This window comes from Alexandromys fortis, unplaced genomic scaffold (assembly GCF_014885135.2).
Source record: "Alexandromys fortis isolate MF-2015 unplaced genomic scaffold, M_Fortis_MF-2015_v1.1 scaffold_219, whole genome shotgun sequence".
NCBI lineage: Eukaryota > Metazoa > Chordata > Mammalia > Rodentia > Cricetidae > Alexandromys > Alexandromys fortis.
In genome coordinates, this window is record NW_026068092.1 from 2040467 (window position 1) to 2064622 (window position 24156).

A 24156-nucleotide genomic window follows, 5' to 3' on the forward strand; every position below is an offset into this window, starting at 1 on the left:
GTCTCTTCTGCTCCTCCGTCCTGGCTATGTAGTGTCACTATGTGCATGGGAGACACGTCCACAGACTGTGTAAATAGCTCTACTGACGTTTCTGCCCTCCTGTGGGGAGAGAGGGGAATCTGCCTTCTGCCTCCTACCGTGCCCTCTCTGTACAGTCTACACCACACCTTACCTACACCATAGCCCCTCTGCCCCTGGCCCTCTGCTGATTTTCTGAGTCACCGCTTCACTGCCCTCTAGAGGATAGCCCTTTAATTTCTACTTCTCACAGAGGATCTTCACCATTAGCAGTGATCTTTACTTCACCAAAATAAATAAATAAATAAATAAATAAATAAATAAATAAATAAATAAATAATAATAAAAGACATATTGTGAGGCATGAGCCTGCTGTTTCTTCCCCACCTGAGTCAAAGAAGCTGGCATCTACCCACTGTCCTTTTTCACTGACTATTCATTTTCTCTTCCCTGTTGCCTCTTTCCTCTTAGACCTGGAGAAACACAAACCACATGCTATAGAAAACCCATCACACTACTACTCCTATGGACACTCTCAGGCCGTATCCTGTTCACCTGGGTACTGGACCTCAAGGAGGACTTCTACATTTGTATCTACCTGCTGTGACTCCACTCCCAGTCTTAGTTCAGATTAAGTATATGAAGATGCTGGTCTGTCATGGCTGTTAAGGGCTGGCAAAGTAGGTTAACCATAACCATCAGGCTTCAGCACTGAACAAAGAAAATAGTCATTTTCATCGTTTTCTCCTGAAGATTTGAATGTGATATGCCAAGCAGCTCAAAACACCCTTCTGAACCATTCAGCTTAGGTGACACCATTTCTTGAGGAGTTTTCAAAGAAGAGATTTACTAGCACCATGCAACATCATAAGAAACATTTAGTACTTGGTACTCACTCAGTATTTGCTGTGTGGTATGGTGAAAAGTACTTGAAATATATTTTTATATCTTCTGTACACATGGCGTATGATACTGATTCCCTTTCATAGCTAACAGTCTGCTACAGAGACTGAGCACAAAGAGAGCCAGTTATAGCTAAGAACAGAGGGGAAGGTGGTCAACTTGGCATTTAGTGACTAAAGCCACCCCAGCATTTAAAAAAAAAAAAACTTGCCCATATCTCTAACTTGTAAATAAGTCACTGCCAACAACACTAAGAAGCCAATGCTCAAGACTTGTTAACAGTCATGAATTTCTGGCGTGAAAAGAGACTGCACCTGATGTCTGCCTGTACTGGGGCCACTGAAGGCCAGGGGTTGGGGCGGGGGATGGAGGGGCCTTCTCCTTCCCCATAACCAAGGTCTCAACAGAATACTCAAGAGTCACCCAGAGCATCCATCTGTGACTACTACTAACAGCTACAGTAGAGTCAAAGTCAGCAGGCATGCTATGTGGAACGACTACACCGTACTGAACAGCACCGTTACCTGGTAACACAGTGACACAATTTAATGATTCTAAGAATTTTTTTTTGTAATTCTTTTTACAAGTCAGGTGCCATAAACATTCAAATAATCTCTCTTAAAAATCACGTTTACAACATCAAAAGAATTAAGGTGAAATATAAATTTCTCTTACAATTTTTATACACATTAACCAAATCACATAAATCACAGATAAATGTTCAAGTTTAACAATATAATGAAACAACATTTAGATTCTTAATAAAATCTTCCTTCAACATTTATTTTTTTTTTAAACTTACCATTATCCTAAATAATCTATGCATTTTGGGATACAATACCAAAAATGTACCAACAGTACAAAGCAGATACAAAGCAGTGTAAGAACTTCTGGAGTGTTCTGCAGGGATAAATGGCACAAAAGGGCAACAAGCTTTAGGTAAACCTGAAGCAACCCTAGAGACTCTGATCCTGCTGTTGTTGATCCACTATGTCAAGCTGGACACTGTATGGAAGTCACACTGACTCCCCTCTTCCACGTTTCTCTTCTGGGTTTTAGGTACCATATTTCACACAGTAGCACAACAATTTTAAAGCTCAAATGCTTTAAAAATGCGTAAGCAAAAGAACTGCTCAGATTTTCAAAACCATTATTACATTTACAAAAATATTTCCCTTAAACTTGGGATTGTTCCAAAACACTGATTTACAAATATAAAAGAATTATGATGGACCCAAAGCATATGCATATATGAGTTTGTGTATTAACATACCATTACCATACTATGTAAGTCACCAAAAATTCAAATGTAACTATTAACGTAAGTGTTATAAGCAGATGAGACTCCCCTAAGTGGCCTGAACACTATGTGGCATGCAGTGTGGATGGTCGACCTTTGTGATCCCTCAGAGACATCTGCTGTTAGTGCACAGCTTTTCAATGCTAATGGTCACCTCCGCCCAACTGCACTGTCCCACTCACAGGAGCAGGAATGAGGTGAGCGAGCACACATGCACACAACACCATTCTTTACTGAGAGGCCTCAATGTAGGTCAGTGTTGGCTCAACACTGGGCAGAATGCTCATAATCTGTCTTGGATTGTTGGGCAGGTGTCTTCTTCAACTAACTAAAGGAGCATAATTTTCTCACCAGTGTTCTGCTCAAATTTTCAGACATGGAAAAACCCACCACCTGACAGCTTATCTGTGTATATACATAATGGAGGCGCTCAATGTCACCAGCCTATCTTGGAAATGTGAGAAGAACCAAAGTCATGAGTGTGACCATACGTGACAGCTGCTGTCAGTTACAGAGGCTACGTGGCCTCGGGTGTGTCACATGCCATGCACATAATGAAGGCTATCCTAGTTGTGGTACAGCGAGTGACTGTAGGATGCAGTGAGTGGTTTCAGGCTAATCTCACCCCACAGTACCAGGAATGGGAGCGCAGACAGCTCAGTCTAGAAGGTGAGGTTATGGTTTCCTTATTTAGAAGATTGCAAATTAAAGTAAAACCTCCCTTAGAAATATAAAGAAGAAATAAGTAGGAAAACTGTCAACGCTTTAAAAAAGAAAAAAGAACAATGAAAACTCACTACTAATGTTATTATTAGAGCTGAGTGGACTTCATGTGTGGAAGTGAAATGCAGGTAGATACTTAGGGCAAGAATCGAGATCTGATTTGTGAGGAGGAGTCAGCCAAGCTGCAGGCAGGTGAGGTGTGTGTCACTCTGAACCTGGCAGCATGTACCATGGGCTCTGAGCAGCCCTTCTCATAGCTCTAGGGTCACACAGGCAGGAAGGCCCTTTTCAGAAGGAACCAGATTCCAGCCTGGTATGTTTGGACTATGTCAGAATCATTTGCTGTCCAGAGAATGAGGAGAGGACCTTTCTTTAACTTGCTTTTTCGAGGCTGGGCCTATGTAGTCCTGGACTTCACTATGTAAACCAGGCTGGCCTCCAATATAGACAGCCACCTGCCTCTGCCTTCTGAGGGCTGGGACTAAAGGTGTGCACCATCACGCTTGGCAGAGGACCTAAGCCATCTTATATAAACAGCTGTGTGGGGCAGTGCAGGGAGGAGGTGGGTGGAGGAGTGGAATGAGGCCCAGGAACATTTCTGTCTGAAGCACAAATTATAAATTGATTATGACTATCCACTTAAGACACACCGATCCAGAGGAAATCAACACTGAATCGTATCATCGGTGTAAAGATAAAGATGTACATTTATTTCCATGAGTTACAAGTGCATTGCTGTTCATACTAGCAGGCAGTCTATATAGAATCCATTCTCCATTGCTGTCAAAAAACAAGGGAGAAAAACAAAAAAGACGGCTGAGAAATGAAAACCTAACACTAGAATTATCTTTCCTAAGTTATCTTCTGGGTAGCAGTCTCTCTGTGGAAAACAACTCAGAGGTCACAATAGATTTTGCTCAATCATAGGCTGTGACACTTAGACAGTGATCTCTGCACAGAAAGCCTTAACAGTCATGCAAGGGCACAATAAGTATGGAACAAGGCAAACTTCTCACTAGAGAGCAGTGAGGGGGTCAGGAGGCACTGGGATAACACCATCAACTCCACAGCACACAGCGCAGGAACAGATTAGAGAGGCAATCAGTAAAGAGGAGAGAGCTCGAACAGTTACGGCTAGTTTTTTATGACATTAACTCAGCAGTACCAGAAACACTTCAGCTTGGCAACAGAACAGAGCCTCATGATGAGAGCTCATGAAGGCTTTATTACAAGTCATTATACTGCTGGAAAGTGGGCTGGAGATGCTGACATGCTGTAAGAGAAGAACTGTACACTTTCTCATTTAAAGACGCAGCGTTCCTCTTAGCTAAATCCCAAGGCAGTGAATGTGGTTACGCAAACAGCCTTCTGTGTGAAACAGCTCAAGGTATATATGGAGCTCCTCCCTGAACATCTAGGTCAGCTTGCTCTCTACTTCACCAGAAACTTCTAGAGCTCAGTGCTTATACATCTCGCAGCAAATGACAAGCGCAGCTGTTACTTTAAATCTCTGGTTAAGGACAGCACCTAACATGTTGGCAAGTGCTATACCTCCATTACAGTACAAGAAAACCTGTAGAACAACAATGCCAGTGCAAGGCTTCCTTTCTAGAACAATGATCAATTTTTTAGAAGCTGGGCAAATAGCACATACCTTAAATATGGAACTAACATGATATACAGAAAAATGCCCCAAAGGACTCCCATGACAGAAGCACATGCCCCTGCAGCCTGCAATACCATCCAGGGATGTCCACAAGCTCCTGCTCTGGGTAGACAGTTACTAGTCAACAGATGAAGTGCAATTTTTGAGCTGTCACTGACTTAAAGTGCCTTATGTAATAGCATTCTTTACTGTAAAGCGAGAGTCAGTGACTGGGGCCAGTTTGGAAAGACTCTCGCTCTGGTGAGGCTGCATGGTTCAGCAGGATGACATGTAAAGGATTCAGGAGAGGGAGGAACCACTGCATCTTTCAAACCAGAAAGCAGTTAGTGACTAAGCAACAGTATGCAGTAAGTGCACTCAATGTGCACACTGCTGCAGGGCACTGGTGCCAGGAAGCATCTCTGGATGAAGGGATTCTGTGAAAGTATAAAAGCCACTACTACCAGAAACTGCCCCTCCAAGCGGCTCAAAGGAGTCAGAGTGGGTAAGCTGAGACGGGCTGGAGACAGGACCAGGGGTCAAGAACTGGGAGGAACACCGACATCTGAGCACGTCCAGTCCTCTGAGCCCTTGTCCTGTAAAAAAAAAAAGACAAACTCAGGAGTAAGGATTGAGCCATGTCACAATAACAGTAACAGTACAAAACAGCAAGGTAAGATGTAATGGGAATAAGGAGCCTTAAAAAGGTCACTGTACTCTCACACATACATGACATCTCTAACATGCGGTCCTGAAGGCTGGAGCGTGGCCTCATTTCACAGCTATCTTTCTCAGACACTCTCCGCCCCCGCCAATCAGACACGATTTCTCTGTAGCTTTGGTGCCTATCCTGGAACTAGCTCTTTAGACAAGGCTGGCCTCAAACTCAAGAGATTCGTCTGCCTCTACCTCCTGAGTGCTGGGATTAAAGGCATGTACCACTACTGGCCGATTTTTCAAAAAATTTATTTATTTATTTATTTTATTATGTATATAGTATTCTGTCTGTGTGTATGCCTGCAGGCCAGAAGAAGGCACCAGACCCCATTACAGATGGTTGTGAGCCACCATGTGGTTGCTGGGAATTGAACTCAGGATCTTTGGAAGAGCAGGCAATGCTCTTAACCGCTGAGCCATCTCTGCAGTCCCACTACTGGCCGATTTTTCAGACAATTTTTAAGAGTTGAATTAGTACAGTGTGTTGGTCTGAATGAAAATGCCCCTCCATATGGGGGTGGTGTTACCACAAGTGTTGCCTTGTTGGAGGAAGTGTGTTACTTGAGGTGGGCTTTGAGGTTTCAGAAGCTCGAGCCAGGCCTAGTGGCTCAGTCTCTTCCTGCTGCCTGCCAATGTGGATGTAGAACTCAGCTACCGCTCCAGCACCATGTCTTCCTGTATACTGCCATGCTGATAACCGGCCCCAACTAAATGTTTTCCTTTATAAGTGTTGTCAATCATGGTATCTCTTCACAGCAATAGAAATGCTAAGATAAGCAGTGACTAAGGGAAGACACATGCCCACATTTCATCACACTCACAGCATTGTTGGCTTCCCCAAATACCCTTCATTAACAATGAACACTCCAACAGCCAAACACCAGAGTTTAAAGGATCTTTTTAAAATATTGCGTCTCTACTGAAAAGACCTTCCTATCTTAGAAAGTTCCCTTTCTGCTAGATGAACAGGCAGGACAGTCACCTATGCTTGCAATGGGACGATGGGGTTGCTAGTGCCCAAGTTTTGTCTTACTGAGAACAAACTAAGCCCTGATGGGGAGTGAGAGCAGTAGGCTGGGATGCTGAAAGGTAAGAAGCTGTAGCTGGTCTCCATGCTAGAAGGTGAAATGAAGCACTCAGCTCAACGGCTTGTCATCTATCTTCTGGTCAACAAAACATCCGTCTGTCTGTGCTCAGCAAGACACCTCTCCCTCCCCTCCAGCAGCCTACATACGGCTGGTCATCTGCAATGTCACTATAGAAAAACACAAGTCATATCTCTTTTTACTTTTCTGAAGTATGTTTTTACTTGGGAGAGAGACCATACACCAATCTACTCTCACCATAATGCAGTCCAGTGAGTGAGTCAGGGTCCCCAAAGCCCTGAGTATTAGGAGTTCCTGGAGGGCTTGTTCAAGTTCACACTACTGGGGGTACACATGGCCAACACTCAGGCTGCCAGAGTACTCACTGCACAGAACAGGTCAGCCTCATTAGTACCCATCATTTTGTACTATCTCTGAGAAGAGAAAGCGCTGCCATGTAAGTCCTATGTTGTATCCAATACTGAAAAGGAAATCTAGTTGGGCTGGTATAGTGACCAAGTGCTTCTAATATTAGGAAGATATTCTCTTTGGAATTTTACTGACTCGATATACTAGCACAAAGATCTGGCGGTGTTGCTTTGATAGGCCACAAGCAACTTCAGGGATATGGCTTTCACCTGCCACTCAAGAGACAGGGTGGAGGCCAGATGTGTGGTGGCACATGCCTTTAATCCCAGCACTCAGGAGGCAGGGCCAGGTGTTTTTCTGAGTTTGATATACAGAGTGATTTCAAGGTTAGCCAGGGACACACAGAGAAATCCTGCCCCCCCCCCCCAAGTCAGGATGGGAAGGATATACGCCATAGGTCAACTAGGCTGACAGGTTGGTTAATGAGGCCCTAAAATGCTTCTATCTTCTAGGAAACAAATAGAGCGGAGGATAATGCTCTTAGTAATTCACCTGCCCAAGGAAACTCATAAAGAGGCAGAGGAGGAAGAAAGGCCTACTTCTACATCTACCGAAGGGAGGACTGAGGAGAATGCTCTGGATGAGTATGAGGTACTGACCACACCATTTTAGATTATCACTGGAAATGCCCATAAGCAAAATGCAACTACCCCCACACCTTTCAGGACTGCGTAGGCCACAGATGGACACCTGAAAGCTAGCCCCGGGCAGCAGGTGTTTGTATGCCCCTCCCGCTATGTCCCCATCCTCAGCCTGGAGCTTGTCTGAGCTCAAAATCATTTCTTCATACTGTTGTCAGGTTCTCAGACCTATGACTGAGACCGAGGAGTATGATCACGTGCAAAATGAACCTGAGAGGACCTGTCAGCATACACTTCAGTGATACCTGAGAGGACCTGTCAGCATACACTTCAGTGATACCTGAGAGGACCTGTCAGCATACACTTCAGTGATACCTTCTGGATTTTTACTTTTTTTAATTAAAAAAAAAATCATTTATTTTACGTGTATTGGTGTTTTATGCATGTGTACAGTGACCATGGAGCCTGCAAGAGGGAGTTACAGGTGGTTGTGACCACCATGTGGATGCCAATCCTCTGGCCCCTTATTTTAATGTTGAAGGAATAAACTGTTAGTCAGTATAGACGGCAATTTCTCCTTGAAATGTATGAAATAAATGAGATGGGTTAATAGGCAGACGGCGGAAGAGACAGACTGGTAAGAGCACCTGGTGGTGGGATATGAGTATTTACTTAAAACTTTTTTAATTCTTCAGAATAGTTGGAAACTGTCACTGAAAGCACTGGGAAAACACCAAGCTTTAAGCATATATGGTTCTCCAGCACTAAACTGCTGTAATAATATTACTGGTTTCTTGTCAACACCACCTTGTCTGCAGTGGCCACGGACAGGACTGTTTGCCGAAGGCTATCACCAGCTCCTTTCATGCTGTTTCTCTAAGTCTTTTCCCTTGTTAGTACTTCAGTCCCATCTAGAATGCTTTACCTCACTGTTCTACATTCTAACACAAATTCTACTTTCTCTTCTTTTACCATATTCTCCCTTAAGTACCTAGGTTCATGAAGTTCAGTCTAGGAACATACAGATCCTTCTGAGAGATCAGTCTAGACTTTGCCTCAAGAAAGCTTTTCTCAGTTTCTCTAGCCCATACTCCATGTGTGAATCAGTAACAGTGGTATCTGGCACAGTGACATTTATGGATCAGGTCCATCAGGAGATTCTCTAGCCTAAGTACTTGGGCTATTTCTTTTGGATCTGCTTCATCTGGGGAGACAACTGGAAAACTCAAACATTGTGGATTACTTCTTCTGCAGCTGTACTTTATTCAAGTGGGAATCTGCCCAAGAACACAGAACGAACAAGAACTGCAAGATGAACAGAGCTGCCAACAAGGCCCATTCATCCCCTTGAGTAGACAAGAGGGACAAGTAATCCCTAGTAAAACTTGGTACTGTGGGGATGGTGTGATGGAGAGGATGGGAAGGAACATGACTCCTAAAGAGTAAATTAACTTTCAAATAATCTTTAGTTCTAATGTAAAGGATTATGGAAAAGAATACAAAATGATGGACTACCTTGAGTTATAAGACAGAAGATGGAGGGACAGCTAGAGACCAGACTGCTACCATGAACACACAAAGCTTAACAAGAGACCCCTCCTCTCTTTGAAAGCAGCGGAACCACTCATGCTTTCTAGCCAGCACAAGAAGTACTGTGCACTGCACGTTCCAATCCCCAACTGAATCTTTCAAAACATGAAGCCACAGCATCACAGCATGAAATCCATTTCCTTCCGGTCTTTTTCAATCGAGACAGGGTTTCTCTGTGAAACATTTCTCGCTATCCTGGAACTCACTTCGTAGACTAAAGTCACAGGGATCCATCCACCTACCTCTGCGTCTCAAGTGCTGGGATTAAAGGTGTGCACCACCACTGCCCAGTTATGGGACTGTTTATTACTTCCTCTCTCCTCCCATGCTGTGCTCCTCTCTCCTTCCTTTCCTGGACGTCTTCTGTACAGTCTCCATGATCCTCCCCTCACACGCTCACTGTTTTCCTAGTTTGCTTAATTCCTACATGTAATTCTCTTATCAGTGTTTGTCATGAATGGCTTCCATTTAGTTACAGTGTTTAGTGAATAAAATTCTATCTTTTCAAATCTTTATTTTTAAATGTATTTTATTATACATTAATTATACATAATAATGGGTTTCACTGACATTTTCATACATGATAATGTATTTTGAGCATATCCATCCATTATCCTTTAACCCCCTTTCCCTCTTCTCAAGTCTCAGAAGTGTAGCTCAGTGATACACTTGCTTAGCATGCATAAGGCCTTGGACCCAATCCTTAACACCACAACCAACCAACCACGAACCAACCACACAGTCCCGAGGCCATGAAAGTTACACAATAGAATTTCTGAACATTTAAAATGTCATATAAAGTAAAATAAGGTTTTTCAGGAGTAAATGCCTCAAAGCTATTCCTTCCCGAGTAATGTTCTCACATATACCCCACCCCCACAATACACATCATTGTCATATGTCTAAGAGCTGCCACTTTATTTCATGTCCTCATATCTGTGAAAGATGAAGTCTAATTTCTTCATTTCACACCATGAAGCAATCAGAAGGAAAGCTTATCAATCCAAGGGAGACACAACTGAATTCCTTTTTCCTTCTAAAGATGTTTTTAACTTGTACCATCTCTCCCTTGCTAGGGGGTTAACTATATAGTTAAAGTTCTAGATACCTGACCAATTTAAGATCTGTATCCTGGCTGGAATCTAGCAGTTTCTTCAAAAATGAGTTCTTTGAGCTTCTCCTTAGGTAAGTCATCCAATTCCATGTCAAACTTGAATGGTGCTTCAGCAATGGGCTTTAAGACAAAAACAATATTTACTAGTCACACATTGTCATGGTCAAGGCAGTGATTTACTGATCTATAACGTAAGTCTGGCTTAAATTCTAAAATTTATACAATAGGATCAATGCCTTACAAAATCTGCACACCGAAAGAGAGGGGGCATAACCATGGTTATTTTGAGAATTTCTTGAACTTATCACATCCCATAGAAGGATTTTCAAATGTTTTAAAGGTACTAAATATCTCAGTAACAAAAGTAGAGGTGGTTTTATATAAACAAAAACAAAACTAGGAAGAGGACTGTTGAATGTGAGGTCAGCCTGGAAAACTTAGCAAGAACTTGTCTTACAGCAAAAAGAGTTGGGGATGTAAGCTCAGGGTAGATCACTTGAGACCTGGGTTCAATGCCTAGTACCACAAAACAAAAATGTTACACTAAGACAAATACATTTGAATTATATGAAGATTAGTATTGTGGAGAAATACCCATGTCTATATAGGTAAATGCATCCTACTTTACTCACCAATGTATATAAAATAAAAACAATCAAAAAATTAGATATAGAAAAATATAAAACTGGGCAGGAAATATTTTATTCATCCTAACTTAAAGACTTTTTGACACAGTTTTACTTTATGTCAAGTTTGGTTTTACATTTATAATTTTCTTGCCCTAGCCTCCTCAATACTTTGATTATAAGTGCTAGCCACCTGAGACAGGAACGCACGTATCCCAAATTGGCCTGAAATTCTCTATGAAGCCTTTCACTTTTGATTTTCACATCTCCAGAGCACTGGGATTAGAGCTTACATGACCATCATGTTCTTTTATGCCTTGCTGGAGACTGATATCAGAACTACATGCATGATAGGTGAGAACAAGATCAAGTGAACAATACCCTAGCACCATATTTGATTTCTTGAAAAGATTTTTCATTGGAGCTTGGAATAGCTGCATTTACCCACTGAACCATCTTGTTGGCCCCATTTTTTTTTTTTTTTTTTTTTTTTTTTTTTTTTTTTTAAGACAGAGTTATTCTGTGTAGCCTGGCTGTTTTCAAACACAGAACTCAGTCTGTCTCTGACTCCCAAGTGCTGGGATTTAAGTCATGTGCCACCATCACTTGACCGATATTTTTATGTTAAATGCCTACAACCAAAATATTACAGGACTAAAATGACAGACAATGATGTCAGCTATCAATCACTATTTACCTAGACCGCCAGATCTTCTGTAGTACTTAATCCTCATACATGGTCACAAATACTGTATATTTTGCCCATGTGAAAAGAATTCCCATCCTCAAGAGAACATCTGTCCCTCAAGGACAGTGAGCGTGCAGGACCACACAAAGCATCCTATGCATGTCATGTACTGCCTCGGTTTGTTTGAGGATAACACTAGCACTTTAGGAAAGAAATACCCAGTTCAAGGAACTGAGGAGAGTCTGAGCTCTCTGAGTTCCCACTGACTTCTTTGTCATCACACTGTAGGTATGTTGCAAGCTGCCTCAAGTGCTTGAAGGGTGGTCTTGGATGTGGAAGGGAACATCACTTAAAAAAGACATTTTGTGTTATGTTGTGAATAGGAATGGCCTCCACAGACTCATGTGTTTGAATGCTTGGCACTATTATTAGGACGCATGGCCTTTTTTGGAGGAAGTGTGTCACTGTGGAGGTGGGCTTTGAGGTCTCAGATGCTCAAGTATGGGACACAGTTCACTTCAGCTGCCTGCAGATCAAGAAGCAGACAGAATTCTCATTTCCTTCTCTAGCACCATGTCTGTATGCTGCCAAGTCCCACCATGATGGTAATAAACTGAACCTCTGAAACTGTACACCAGCCCAATTAAATGTTTTCCATTATATGAGTTGCTGACATCATGCTGTCTCTTCACAGCAATAAAACCCTAAGACATCTTTATTTCTACGTTCTTCCATTTTATCATTTTTAGCTATGTTTGTCTTTTGCATCTTAATTTGAACGCTCTACTTGCTTTTTCCTACATTAAGAACAGGTTTTGTTTTCTATGCATAGAAGTCCCCAAGTAGAAAAACCTAAAATTTTAATTCACTTTGTATCTTCTTTGGTTATCCTTAAATGAACAAAGCTTAAACTGGAGCTGGCCAGGGGATCCAGAGAAGCAAGGCACTGGGTCTGCTCTGGAGAAAGCATGGTATAAAGTATATGAGTCTGTTCTCAGGAGCTATCACATCTACCTCTGGATTCATTGGAATGGCACAATGGGAAGAGTCATGAGGTCACAGTGTGAGTCACTGGCTGACTAACTCTACTTGCTGTCACAACAGAAGACTGCCTATCTCTTCACCCTCAACTCTCAGGACATAATTCATCTATCTCTTTCTGCCACAAGCCATTCCAATTTTAGCTGTGGGAAGCATAGGCTCATGCTTGAATACTTAGTCCTCAGTTGGTGGAACTATTTGGGAAGGATTAGAAGCTGTGGCCTTGTTGGAGGAGGTGTGTCAAGGGCTTTGAGGTTTCAGAAGGCTTTTGAGTTACCTCCCTCTGCTTTGTGCTTTTGTCTCAAGATGTGAGCGCTCACCTACTACCCCAGTGTTGTGTCTGCCTGTTGCTGTGCCCCTGCCAAGATGATCACGAACTCTAACCTCTGGAACTATGAGCTCCAAATGAAACACTTTCATTTATAAGCTGTCTCGGTCCCACCTTCCTCTTTCCATGCTCCACAGTGGTGCAGTCGTCCTCCTCTACATGCAATGCTTTATCCGCTGTGCCTGACAGTGCTCAGCCTCAGGGAGAAAAGATGGGCATGGCATTGTGTTCCTCGGAAAATCTTGACAAGGGCACGGCTAAAGCTTCTGCTGACTACTAAACAAACATCTCTTGTTTAGTAGCATGGGCTCTTACCTCATCACTTGGGTCATAATACTGCTCCAGGTATGGGTGAGCCAGAGCCTGTTCAACTTCAATCCTCTTGTGAGGGTTAAATGTCAACATTTTATCCAGTAAGTCCAGAGCTACAAAGAGAAAAGATTTTACAGTGGTGAGAAGCAGAGCTCATTAGCAAATGTTTTCCATCTCCTACTAAGCTGACCCTTAAGACAGCGGGGTATCACTGTTAAATCTCTTTAAAAAAACAGGTATATGGGTGTTTTACATACATGCTGTGCATCATCTGAGGGCAATGTACACTGAGGTCAGAAGAGGAAATTGGATTCTCCCTGGGATTGGAGTTACAGATAATTGTGAGCAGCCATGTGGGTACAGGAAGTTGAACCTGAGTTCTCTGGGAAGAGCAGCTGGTATTCTTAACTACTTAGGCATTTCTCTAGCCTTACTGTAAATCTTTTGTGACTATGTAAACATAAATGCTGACCACACAACAATCACAGATGCTAATACTCAAATAAGAGGAATGGACAGCCAAAGGAGTAAAGTTTTGCTTACTAAACTTTGACATTTCCTATGTTACTCAGCTTTGTAGATATCAAAAGTATAGAGCTGGGGATATGGCCTCTATAACCACAGGCCTTGAGTTTGGATCTCCAGAACTTGCATAAAAAGGCCAGGCTCAAGAGTGGGATTACCAGAGCAAGGAGGCAGAGTCAAATAGACTCGAGAGGCTTGTTGGTCAGTCACTCAAGCTGAACTGGTTAGCTACAGGTCCAGTAAAGTCCAGCAAAGGCCTCTGGCCTCCACAAACATATAATTAAGCAACATCACCCATACAGCTATGCGTACAGACATCCATATACTATACTCACATATCCAAATAAGGTAGAAAGCAACTGGAGAACCAGATGCTAACCTCCACACAAACTCACACAAAAATGTGAGCATATGTATTTGTGCGCACATGCACACAGTTAGGACAAAGTGTTTCTCTTAGATTCACTCCAAAGCCAATTTTTTTTTGTTACTGATATGCATGTGTGTGGGGCAAGCATGTAAGCATGGCCAACTTACCTGAAGAAAGCTGGCTCTCCCTTGGCAGCTGCCAACTAGGGGCTTTGAGAGCCCTAAACTGTTTTGCAGCATCTTCCCACACCAGAGATCTGTGGTTACTATTCAGCACAAATCATGTAAGTTGTGTGTATGTTACAGGAGTGGAGGGGGCCTGCTAGCTTATACCCGAAATAATCACACAGAAACTGTATTCATTTAAACACTGCCTGGCCCAGTATCTCTAGCTTCTTATTGGCTAACTCTTACATATTAACTTAACCCATCTCCATTAATGTGTATCGCCACGTGACTGTGGCTTACCGGAAAGATTTTAACCAGCGTCCATCTCAGACAGGAGAACCATGGCGTCTGCCACGCTGCCCTTCTTCCCAGCATTCAGTTGTCTTTTCCACCTACCTAAGTTCTGCCCTATCAAAAGGCCAAGGCAGTTTCTTTATTCAACCAATGAAAGCAACACATAAACAGAAGGACCTCCTACACCATGTGTATGTTTTCTTCCACAGTTTATTTTCCATTAAAGACTGAATATCCCATTGGAAGCTGAGATTATATCTGACTAGGATCACTGATACCTTCCCACATTTTCTAGTACTTTCAAAGGTTATATATACATAGCCAGCCAATTCCTGTGGGACCAAGTGGGAAAGAAACTTCTGTCTACAACTGCGATTAAAGGGTGTGTCATTGCTGCCTGGCTTGTAAGGTTGGCCAGTGTAGCTGTTTTACTTTTCTCATCTGCAGGAAAGCTTTATTTATTAAAATACAAATGCCACTACAGATTTCCGTTCTTTTGCCCTGCCCATCCTTATTCTTGCCACATCCTGGGCAAGCCAACTAGTTCTCCAGGTCTGTTTAAATACTCATCTTGGATCAATACTGCAACTTCAACTTGAACAGGGCCAGAGAAAACCAACTAATTTTCAAAACTGCCATGGTAACAGTGCTCCTCACACCTTTGACCTCAGAACCCCTTTATAGCTGTTAAAACTTAGTGAAGACATGCTACTTTGAGAACTGATGCAAAAGAATAATGTTTAAAGACAGCAAGACTGCCTCAAAATCACCACTACAGATCCATTTTTAAAAGTGGCTAATTCAGACCACAGCTCCAATAAGTGCATGAATACTCTTTTTCAAGAAAGCTGATGCATTCCAAATATAGCGGAAATGTTCTTAAATAGATGTCATATTTCTTCACACAGAATAGCACAAAGACTTGTACTGAGTTTAGGAGTTAATAAAGAGAGGACTTTGCTGTTTTGTCAAAGTTTTCTTCCCTGCACCCAACATTTTTTAAAAAATATTTATTTATTTATTTATTTATTTATTTATTTATTTATTTATTATGTATGCAATATTCTGTCTGTGTGTATGCCTGGAGGCCAGAAGAGGGCACCAGACCTCTTTACAGATGGTTGTGAGCCACCATGTGGTTGCTGGGAATTGAACTCAGGACCTTTGGAAGAGCAGGCAATGCTCTTAACCACTGAGCCATCTCTCCAGCTCCCTGCACCCAACATTTTTATTGTGAAGTTTTCGTAGTGGAGGAACCCAGGGATGGCATCTTAGTGATGGCAGTCATAGTGATCAGTGCCTCAGTGCTGTGAAAGTATATGGTGATGTAATAATACTCTTAATAGTATATGAATGTAGTTCTAACTGCATGGAACCTTCAGAGTCCTGGGGTGAGGAAGACACTAGGGTCTGAGCAACACACTATTCAGCTACACTATAAAACTTCAGAATTTCTACCCCATCAAATCCTTCAACAGCCTTCTCCTGATTTAAGAGCCTACTCAACTGATGGACTATGGATCTCCTCCTGCTGATTGTTCCCAGAAGTGATATCCCTGGACTTCTCCCTACTCAGTCAACCTTCCCCACTGAGCTCATATCACGAGTCATGCCCCTCCAGTGGTCCAGCCATTTCTGTCTCCACTTTGTATTACAGATGTCTTACTGTTTCAATCACACCCCCCTCCCAGGCTTGGTGTGAGTGCAAGTATACAAATCTACTGTTAATGTCTCCACAGGTATACAACATTAAGTTCAGCCCTCCCCTTCTACCTGTTTAAAAGACAGAGTTTTCTATTCATTTCTGTATGCACCAGGTTAACTAACCTGCCAGTTTCTAAAGATTCTTGTCTCTACCTCCAAATTTCATCATAGGAAAGCTTAGGCACTTATTTGTTACATATATGGACCGGTCTCCATTTTCTAAAAAAAATTTTTTTCAAAGGCCACAGATTAAGCAACATTCAAAGCAGTCTTTAGTTTGAGGTGACTGAGTTCCAGAATAAATGCAACTCTGTGGCACTAACATCATGCTAGCTTATGATTCCAACTCACATACACAATATCAGAGTTTAAAAGACTCCCAAATATTTGATATTCATTGACTGAGAGACAGAGTTCTTTCTAAAAGTAACCATTGCGGTGTACTCCCTTCCATATTACAGTTACTGTCAGACTGCTTTAAATGCTATTCAGTTTAGACGTATTCTCTGTATCTCCATAACTAATCAGTCTAATGTTTTAAACCTTAAACATACTTAAAATTTTTGTTTGAATGTGTGTGCAAGCTCATATGCAAGGATGCCAAGGTACATGTGAGTGTCAAGAGGACAATGTGCATGAATTATTTCTCTCCTACTATGTAGTCCAAGGGATCAAACTCAGGCTGTCAGACTTGACAGAAAAGTCATCTTGCTGGCTTTAAATTATTTTAAATGTTATGCGACCAAATTTATTTTTTCATATTTGCTTTCTTATTTTTTTTTTAAAAATATTTATCCATTTATGTGTATAGATATTTTGCCTGCAAGTGTATCTGTGTACCAAGTGCATACTTGGTGCCCACAGAAGCCAGTAGGTGTCAGATCCCCTGAACTAGAGTTACAATTCCATGTGGGTGCTGGGAATCAAACCTGGGTCCTATGGAAGAATGACAGTACTCTTAACCACTGAATCATCTATATCCAGCCCTTCTTGATTTGTGTTTAAAGCTTAGGAAAAAAGTACATGAAGAATTCAGAAAACCATGGAATACCCCAATATTGTTTTCAACAGTATGATTTAAAAAGCTGAGCCGGAGCCGGGTGGTTGGTGGTGCACACCTTTAATCCCAGCACTCGGAAGGCAGAGACAGGCGGATCTCTGTGTTCGACGCCAGTTTGGTCTACAAGAGCTAGTTCCAGGACAGGAACCAAAGGCTACTGAGAAACCCTGTCTCGGGAAAAAAAAAAAAAAAAGAAAAAAAAAAAAAAGCTGTTTTAAGATTTGTTATTTTATGTATGAATGTTTTTCTTGCATGCATGTATGTGTACCACATGTGTGCCTGGTATTCTCAGAGGTCAAAAGAGGCATTGGATCCCCTTGAACTGGAGTTGTGGTGGTTGTGAGCAGCAATGTGTGTGCTGGGAACTGAACCTGGGTCTTCTGCAAAAGTAGCTAATGCTCTAACTGTTGAGCCACCTCTCAAAACTCACAGCATCATTAAAACTGCACCTGATCACTGATTCTTTAGGAATTCATTTTCATGCATGAGCAATAATTTAAACCAAATGTACTCCAAATAAAGTTCCAACTAGCTGTACCATCTGCTATAATAATTGTTTCCCTCTCACTGAAGTCACCTTGAAGAGAATTCTAAACTACGACTCCTTTGAAGAAGAAACTTGCAGCATTACTGGCTCAAAAGATTCAGCATTAAAAAACTTTCAACAACCATGTAAAAAAATTCACTTCATCCCCCATCACAGGGTTTTTCTGTGTAGGCCTGGCTGTCCTAGAACTCGTTCTGTACACCAAGTTGGTGAGAGATCTGCCTGCCGTTCAATTTCATTATTAATTAAAACTAAACAAATTAAGCCGGGCGATGGTGGCGCACGCTTTTAATCCCAGCACTCGGGAGGCAGAGGCAGGTGGATCTCTGTGAGTTCGAGATCAGCCTGGTCTACAGAGCTAGTTCCAGGACAGGCTCCAAAGCCACAGAAAAACCAAAAAAAAAAAAAAAAAAAAAAAAAAAAAATACAAAAACCACTAAACAAATTAAATACACATCCACTCTCAATGTTGGCAGAACCAAAAGATGAGTACCTAGAATTGTTAGAACAAAAGATCCAAGCAAAACTGCCCAACTTCCCTCCACAGAGACTCAACCCACCTATTTTCTGCTCTATTTCCCACAGCCTTAACCAGAAAATAAGTTCAACTCTCAATATCTGCTATTTTGATACACTGGTTTTTGCTGTTGTTTTATGGGTAGGGAAAGGAGAGTACTCACTCATCATTCAGTGTTCATACACTGTAAAGACGAGCACTTTCTCTTATGTCTAATAACACCCTTTTCTATAGATTATTATTATACTTATCATTCATTTATTTTCTTATGTCATTTTTATATAAATCAGAGCTATTAGCTCCCTGCAGGTAGGTTCTTATTGTCGATTTTGTGTCCAGGGCTGCAGCAGCCAGGGTGATACAGAACAAATGAACAACTTCTCTGGGATTAAACAGAACACAACCCTTTGCAATTGCTTCTATCAATTCTTGTTATCTTTTTTAAAGATTTATTTATTATGTATATAATATTCTCAGTACTCTGTCTGCATGTATGCCTACAGGCCAGAAGAGGGCACCAGACCCCATTACAGATGGTTGTGAGCCACCATGCAGTTGCTGGGAATTGAACTCAGAACCTTTGGAAGAGCAGGCAGTGCTCTAAAGCTCTGAGCCATCTCTCCAGCCCTCTTCCTATATTCTGTACTAGCTAACAGTATACTTTGACTTAATTCACTAAGTGTGACAGATCATGGTTAGACCTAGTTTCTAAAAAGATCTTGTTGCTTCTGATGCCTTCTTCTGCAGAAGCCTAGTCTAGTCTATCATAGCGAGGAGAAACAACAAGAGTGAGCACCAACAGCAAGGCCACCCTGGACCACTCTACAAGAGGGCACCTGGATCCTCCCTGCCTCGCTGAACCAGCCAAATCAACAACTACCTGGCTGTTATTCCAAGTCCCAAGTTTTGGAGTGGCTTGCTCAACAGTTAAATATAATAAATGTAACTCACGTGAGCTTCAACATGTATTATGAGGCTGAATAAGGATGCTTAAAGGTATTCCCTACAAGAGAACACTATGCACATTTATTTTTTTTTATTTTTTTGGTTTTTTGAGACAGGGTTTCTTTGTGGTTTTGGAGCCTGTCCTGGAACTAGCTCTTGTAGACCAGGCGGGCCTCGAACTCACAGAGATCCGCCTGCCTCTGCCTCCCGAGTGCTGGGATTAAAGGCGTGCGCCATCACCGCCCGGCTTAACACTATGCACATTTATAAAGCTACTGATATGTAAAGATCTTCAAAATACATAAACGAGAAAGTTTTAGTTGTGGGATCTTAGAATCCAGAGTTACAAACAACTAGTATTATTATGAATTTTCACATAATCCTATGATATAAATACTATTACCAATGAGATAATAAGTAGTTTCAAGTTAGTGTGTGGGCTGCAGCTGTGCTCCAGTTGCACACTATTCTACTGTCCTCGGTGCTATCAAGGCCCATTTCTCCACCTCCCACGCTTTAGAGTCACCTAACAGGTAAACTTCTAGGTTAACTTCCTGGGTTTTGCTGTTATTGTTAGACAGGGTTTCCCAGGCTTCCTTCAGACTTGTTATGTAGCTCAAACTGGCCTCAAAACTTATCCTCCTGCTCGAGCCTTCCATGTTCTGGTATTATAGCTGCATACTACACCACTCGTTTCATTTTCTGTTTTGTTCCTTTTTTAATTGTTGTTGCTGCTTTATTTTTGGAGATAGGGTTTCTCTGTGTAACCCTAGCTGTCCTGGAACTCACTTTGGAGATTAGACTGGTACCAAACTCATATAGATCTGCCTGCCTCTGCTTCATGAGTGCTGAGACTAAAGTGTGAGCCACCATCACCTAGCTAATTTCCTGGGTTTTAATGGCATCGATTCTTGTATGACTTTAAGTTAAGGAAAGTAAGATGAAAGATTCAAGCAATCTAATAGAAACCAAAAGCTTGTAGATAAAGAGTAAGGGGACAAAGGGTGAGTCTAGGAACAGGTCAACTTGTATCTGAATCACCAAGTCTTCTTATGTACAAGCCTATCTAAGAGAACAATTCTGAAAATCCAATCTAAACGTAATGTGTTAGGGTTAGCAACCGGCCAAGCCTGACCACCTAAATTTAATCCTGGAACCCATATGGTGGAAGAAGAGTACCAATTCTTGCAGGTTATCTGTCTTCAACACATAAAAAAAAAAAAAATAAATGTTTTTAAAGAAGGTAATGTGTCATATGGGTTAAGTTCTAATTTTCAAAATTAACAAATAACAGTATGATTCTACATATATGATTTTGTTATACCCACAGCAAAACACTAAAAGCTATTTGGAACTAGGTCAGGTGGCCTATGAATGTAACCCCAGAAACTGAGAGTTGAGGAAAGAGGGTAACTTTTGAGTTCAAGGTCAGCCTGGGCTATACAGAAAGATCCTGTCATAAATGCGCTCTCCCCACAAGTTATTTTGAGATTCTCATTATTCATTATCTACAATAACAAACTGTGCTATATCAGAGATGAAAACAGAGAGTTTCTCCTATAACCAAAGTAAATTATAAGCAATTATTTCTGAACCTTAACTTGGGCCCATCCATGTTGCTAGGGGAAGACAGCACAGTAGGTAGAATGTTTGAGGACCTGATTTCAACCCCAGAATTCACTAATGGCTGGGAGGATAAGCAGATCCTTGGGGCTTCCTAGCCAGATAGAGACACTGTCAAAAAAAAAGTAGACAGTGTCTGAGAAACGATATCTAAGGTTGTCCTCCTCTTATAAGACTACCAGAGTGCGAGAATGCGAACTCACTCACCCCCATCCCCAGCTGTAAATGGGGAGGGACAGAATAAGAACAAAACTTCAAGAAATCCTAAACTCCCAACACATAAAACCATTAAAGATAAGTCAGATCTACATACTAACATGAAAAGAACAGACACAATACTATGAACAATAACATTTAAGAAAGCAATGTTAGAAATAAAATAGTATCAGCTGATTATAGACTTTTTTATGGTTTGTCTTTTACACTTTAGACACTAAGCAGAACCTCTTAATCCAATTACTTTGAAATTATGTTTCTTCTTGTTTCCTTTTTTGTTAGTGGTTTTAGCTTTTTAAATAAAGGTTTATTTTTATTTAAAAAAAATAAAACAATGTTAGGAAACAAATTTCACCTTTTAAAAATATTCCTGCAATTTAAAAACTATTACAAGAATTTATAAGAGTTTACAATTGTTTAAAAGCATAAATTTTAGGTAAATTGTGTATGGATATTTTTTGGTCATAAGACACAAGATAAGCAGTGTTATGCCGGCAAGCTGTGAGCTGCCTTCTCCTTGGCCTGTTCAGATCCTCTCTTCTACATTGTTTACTTACACCAACTAATTGTGTGTGTGTTTGAGTGTGTGTGGGGGGGAGGGAGGAAGGGGAGAAAAAGCACTCTAGTAGTTAGTTCTAACAATGTCAACACCACTTGGCATAGAGACTGATATAAAAAACTATCAGGTTCTTTACAAGAGTGGTCCACAATCTTATCCAAGGAAACATCTTTCCAGTACATCACTTTCTAAATAAAGAATTCTGAATAGTTACAAGTTAATTTGCTGATATTTCAGGTTGGAACCTAATAAGCAAACCTAAAGCTAAGCTTAAGAAAAAAATTATCACAACAATGAGGACACTAAGAGAGAATTACATAGATCTAATGTACATGGGAAGTAGAAAAAGACAAGATCTCCTAAGTAAATTTGGAGCATGGGGACCTTGGGGGGTGACTAAGGGGGGGGGGGGAGGAGAGAGGAAGGGAGGGGAGCAGAGAAAAATGTAGAGCTCAATAAAAATCAATTTTAAAAAGGGATTAAAAAAATAAGTAAAAAAAAAAATAAAAGAACTTCCTGAGATAGCACAATCTCTTATTTCAAGCTCTAAACGGGATCAAATCAAAGACCCAGACTTAAATCCACACACCTATAGACATCTGATTTTTGAGAAAGAAGTCAGAATTATACACTGAAAAAAAAAAAATCTTCAACAAATGGTGCTGACCAAACTAGATATCTGCACATAGGAGAATGTAAACAGAAAAACATCACTAAAGTCAGATTTACCTTTGGAGTCAGCGTTTGGGAACAGCCTGTTCCACGGCACCTTGTTTTTGTGCGGGAGAGAAAGCAAGTAGTTTCTAGCTTTTAAATTTATAATACAATTCAGATCTTCCTGTGATGGAGATCCAAGAATACCTATCAGACAGAATATTAACTGTTAATTGTCAAGGTAAGAACAAATTACTACATACACCAGCTACAGCACAGAAAGGACTCTGCACTTAATGTCTTCTTATCATGCCTGGTAATCACCCCTCATTACAAGTTTTCACAAAAAGATCTTAATATTTTTAAATTGGAGATTAAAACAAAACAAATCATCACCATCAACAACGCAACATCTATAGTGAGTCTCATCTAACCATGCTCAAGAACTTACCCAGGATGTGGTTCAGCTGGTCAAGGTAATGTTTTCCTGGGAAGATAGGCCTATTGGAGAGCATCTCTGCCAGGATGCAACCCACAGACCAAATATCAATGGACTTGGTATAACCCTGTAACAGAAAAGGAGAGAAGACAAAGTAACAGACTGTGGTGTCCATAAGAACACAATGAAATCTTCTTATCTGATAACCATGTGGTAGACCAGAGTCTGAACATCTTTGGGACTCCCATTTCAAAACACACAGACATAGAATAAAACACAATAATTTGGCTTTCAGAAATGCTGCTGGAGGGTGGTAGTGTACGCCTTTGATCCTAGCACCTGGGAAGCAGCAGCAGGAGGATCTCTGTGAGTTCAAGGCCAGCCTGATCTACAGAGTGAGCTCCAGGACAGTCAGGACTACACAGAGAAACACTTAAAAAGTAAAAGCAAGGGCTGGAGAGATGGCTCAGAGGTTAAGAGCATTGTCTGCTCTTCCAAAGGTCCTGAGTTCAATTCCCAGCAACCACATGGTGGCTCACAACCATCTGTAATGAGGACTGGTGCCCTCTTCTGGACTGCAGGCATACACGCAGACTATTGTATACATAATAAATAAATATTAAAAAAAGTAAAAGCAAAAAACACCCCCAATCCCACTCCAAAGAAATCGGGGTAGGGGGTGGGGTAGTAATACTCAGTTTATGTCACTTAACTCGTCTTTATGACGTTATAAATAAACTCATAAGAACACTGCTATATTTTTAGAATAATTTTATCCATTTTATAAAGAATAAAAATATTAATATCAATCAGGCTGAGAAGAGCTCCATCTCTAGTGGTGGTGTTGGCGCCAACATTCTCACCTTCTCTATTGTTTCTTAGGTATAAATTTTCTTTTTAAAGTTGTTAAAAATCATGTAATTGCTTTATTTTATTGTTAACAATAGTGCAAGATGATTCTATAAGGAAAACAAGCTGAATTTCATAGAAAATGTTAGGTACAGAAATAAATGGAAAGAGAAATATATACAACAAAGAGGGAAAAGGAGTCAACCAGTAAAACTGAAGAATGAGTTGACTTGGGAAACTAGAGAACCAGGGACTTGGTCCCTGAAGTAACAATACAACAGGTAGAATTCTAAGCAATTCTTTCTGAAACTCTTGTAGTTTAAAATACCCACTGCTCTGGGCCAAAGCTAAATAAAGGGAACAATGAAAACCCTAAACAATAACACATACAAATTAAGAGGAATCTGGGTTCCTGAGAGAAATGGCTGTTCCAGGTCTGGGGCAGGGGGGGGATGTAAAACAGTCTAGTCTGGTGCAGCCGATGTCAGAGAACAGCAGGAAACTGTCCAAGGGTGCTGGGGAGAGGGCTACATCCCAGACAGAATAGATTATAATTCAAGAGAATAAATAATAAAGAACACCAAAAC

The 24156-nt window shown here is 41.1% G+C and overlaps 1 protein-coding gene across 2 annotated transcripts in view; it reads right to left on the reverse strand.

Annotated features, from left to right (window-relative positions):
• Window positions 1-1582: 1582 nt before the first annotated feature.
• Window positions 1583-24156, reverse strand: part of Mapk1 (mitogen-activated protein kinase 1) — a 67107-nt gene continuing 44533 nt past the window's right edge. Inside the window, exons 5-9 of one of the 2 annotated variants that reach the window (XM_050123000.1) lie at window positions 22733-22847; window positions 22357-22488; window positions 13104-13213; window positions 10105-10225; window positions 1583-5185 (exon numbers count right to left, since the gene is read on the reverse strand). In XM_050123000.1, the coding sequence (XP_049978957.1) occupies window positions 10109-10225; window positions 13104-13213; window positions 22357-22488; window positions 22733-22847 (474 nt within the window). In that variant the 3' untranslated portion in view covers window positions 1583-5185; window positions 10105-10108. Of the gene's footprint in view, window positions 5186-10099; window positions 10226-13103; window positions 13214-22356; window positions 22489-22732; window positions 22848-24156 lie in introns of both variants that reach the window. The other variant, XM_050122998.1, reaches the window with a different exon arrangement.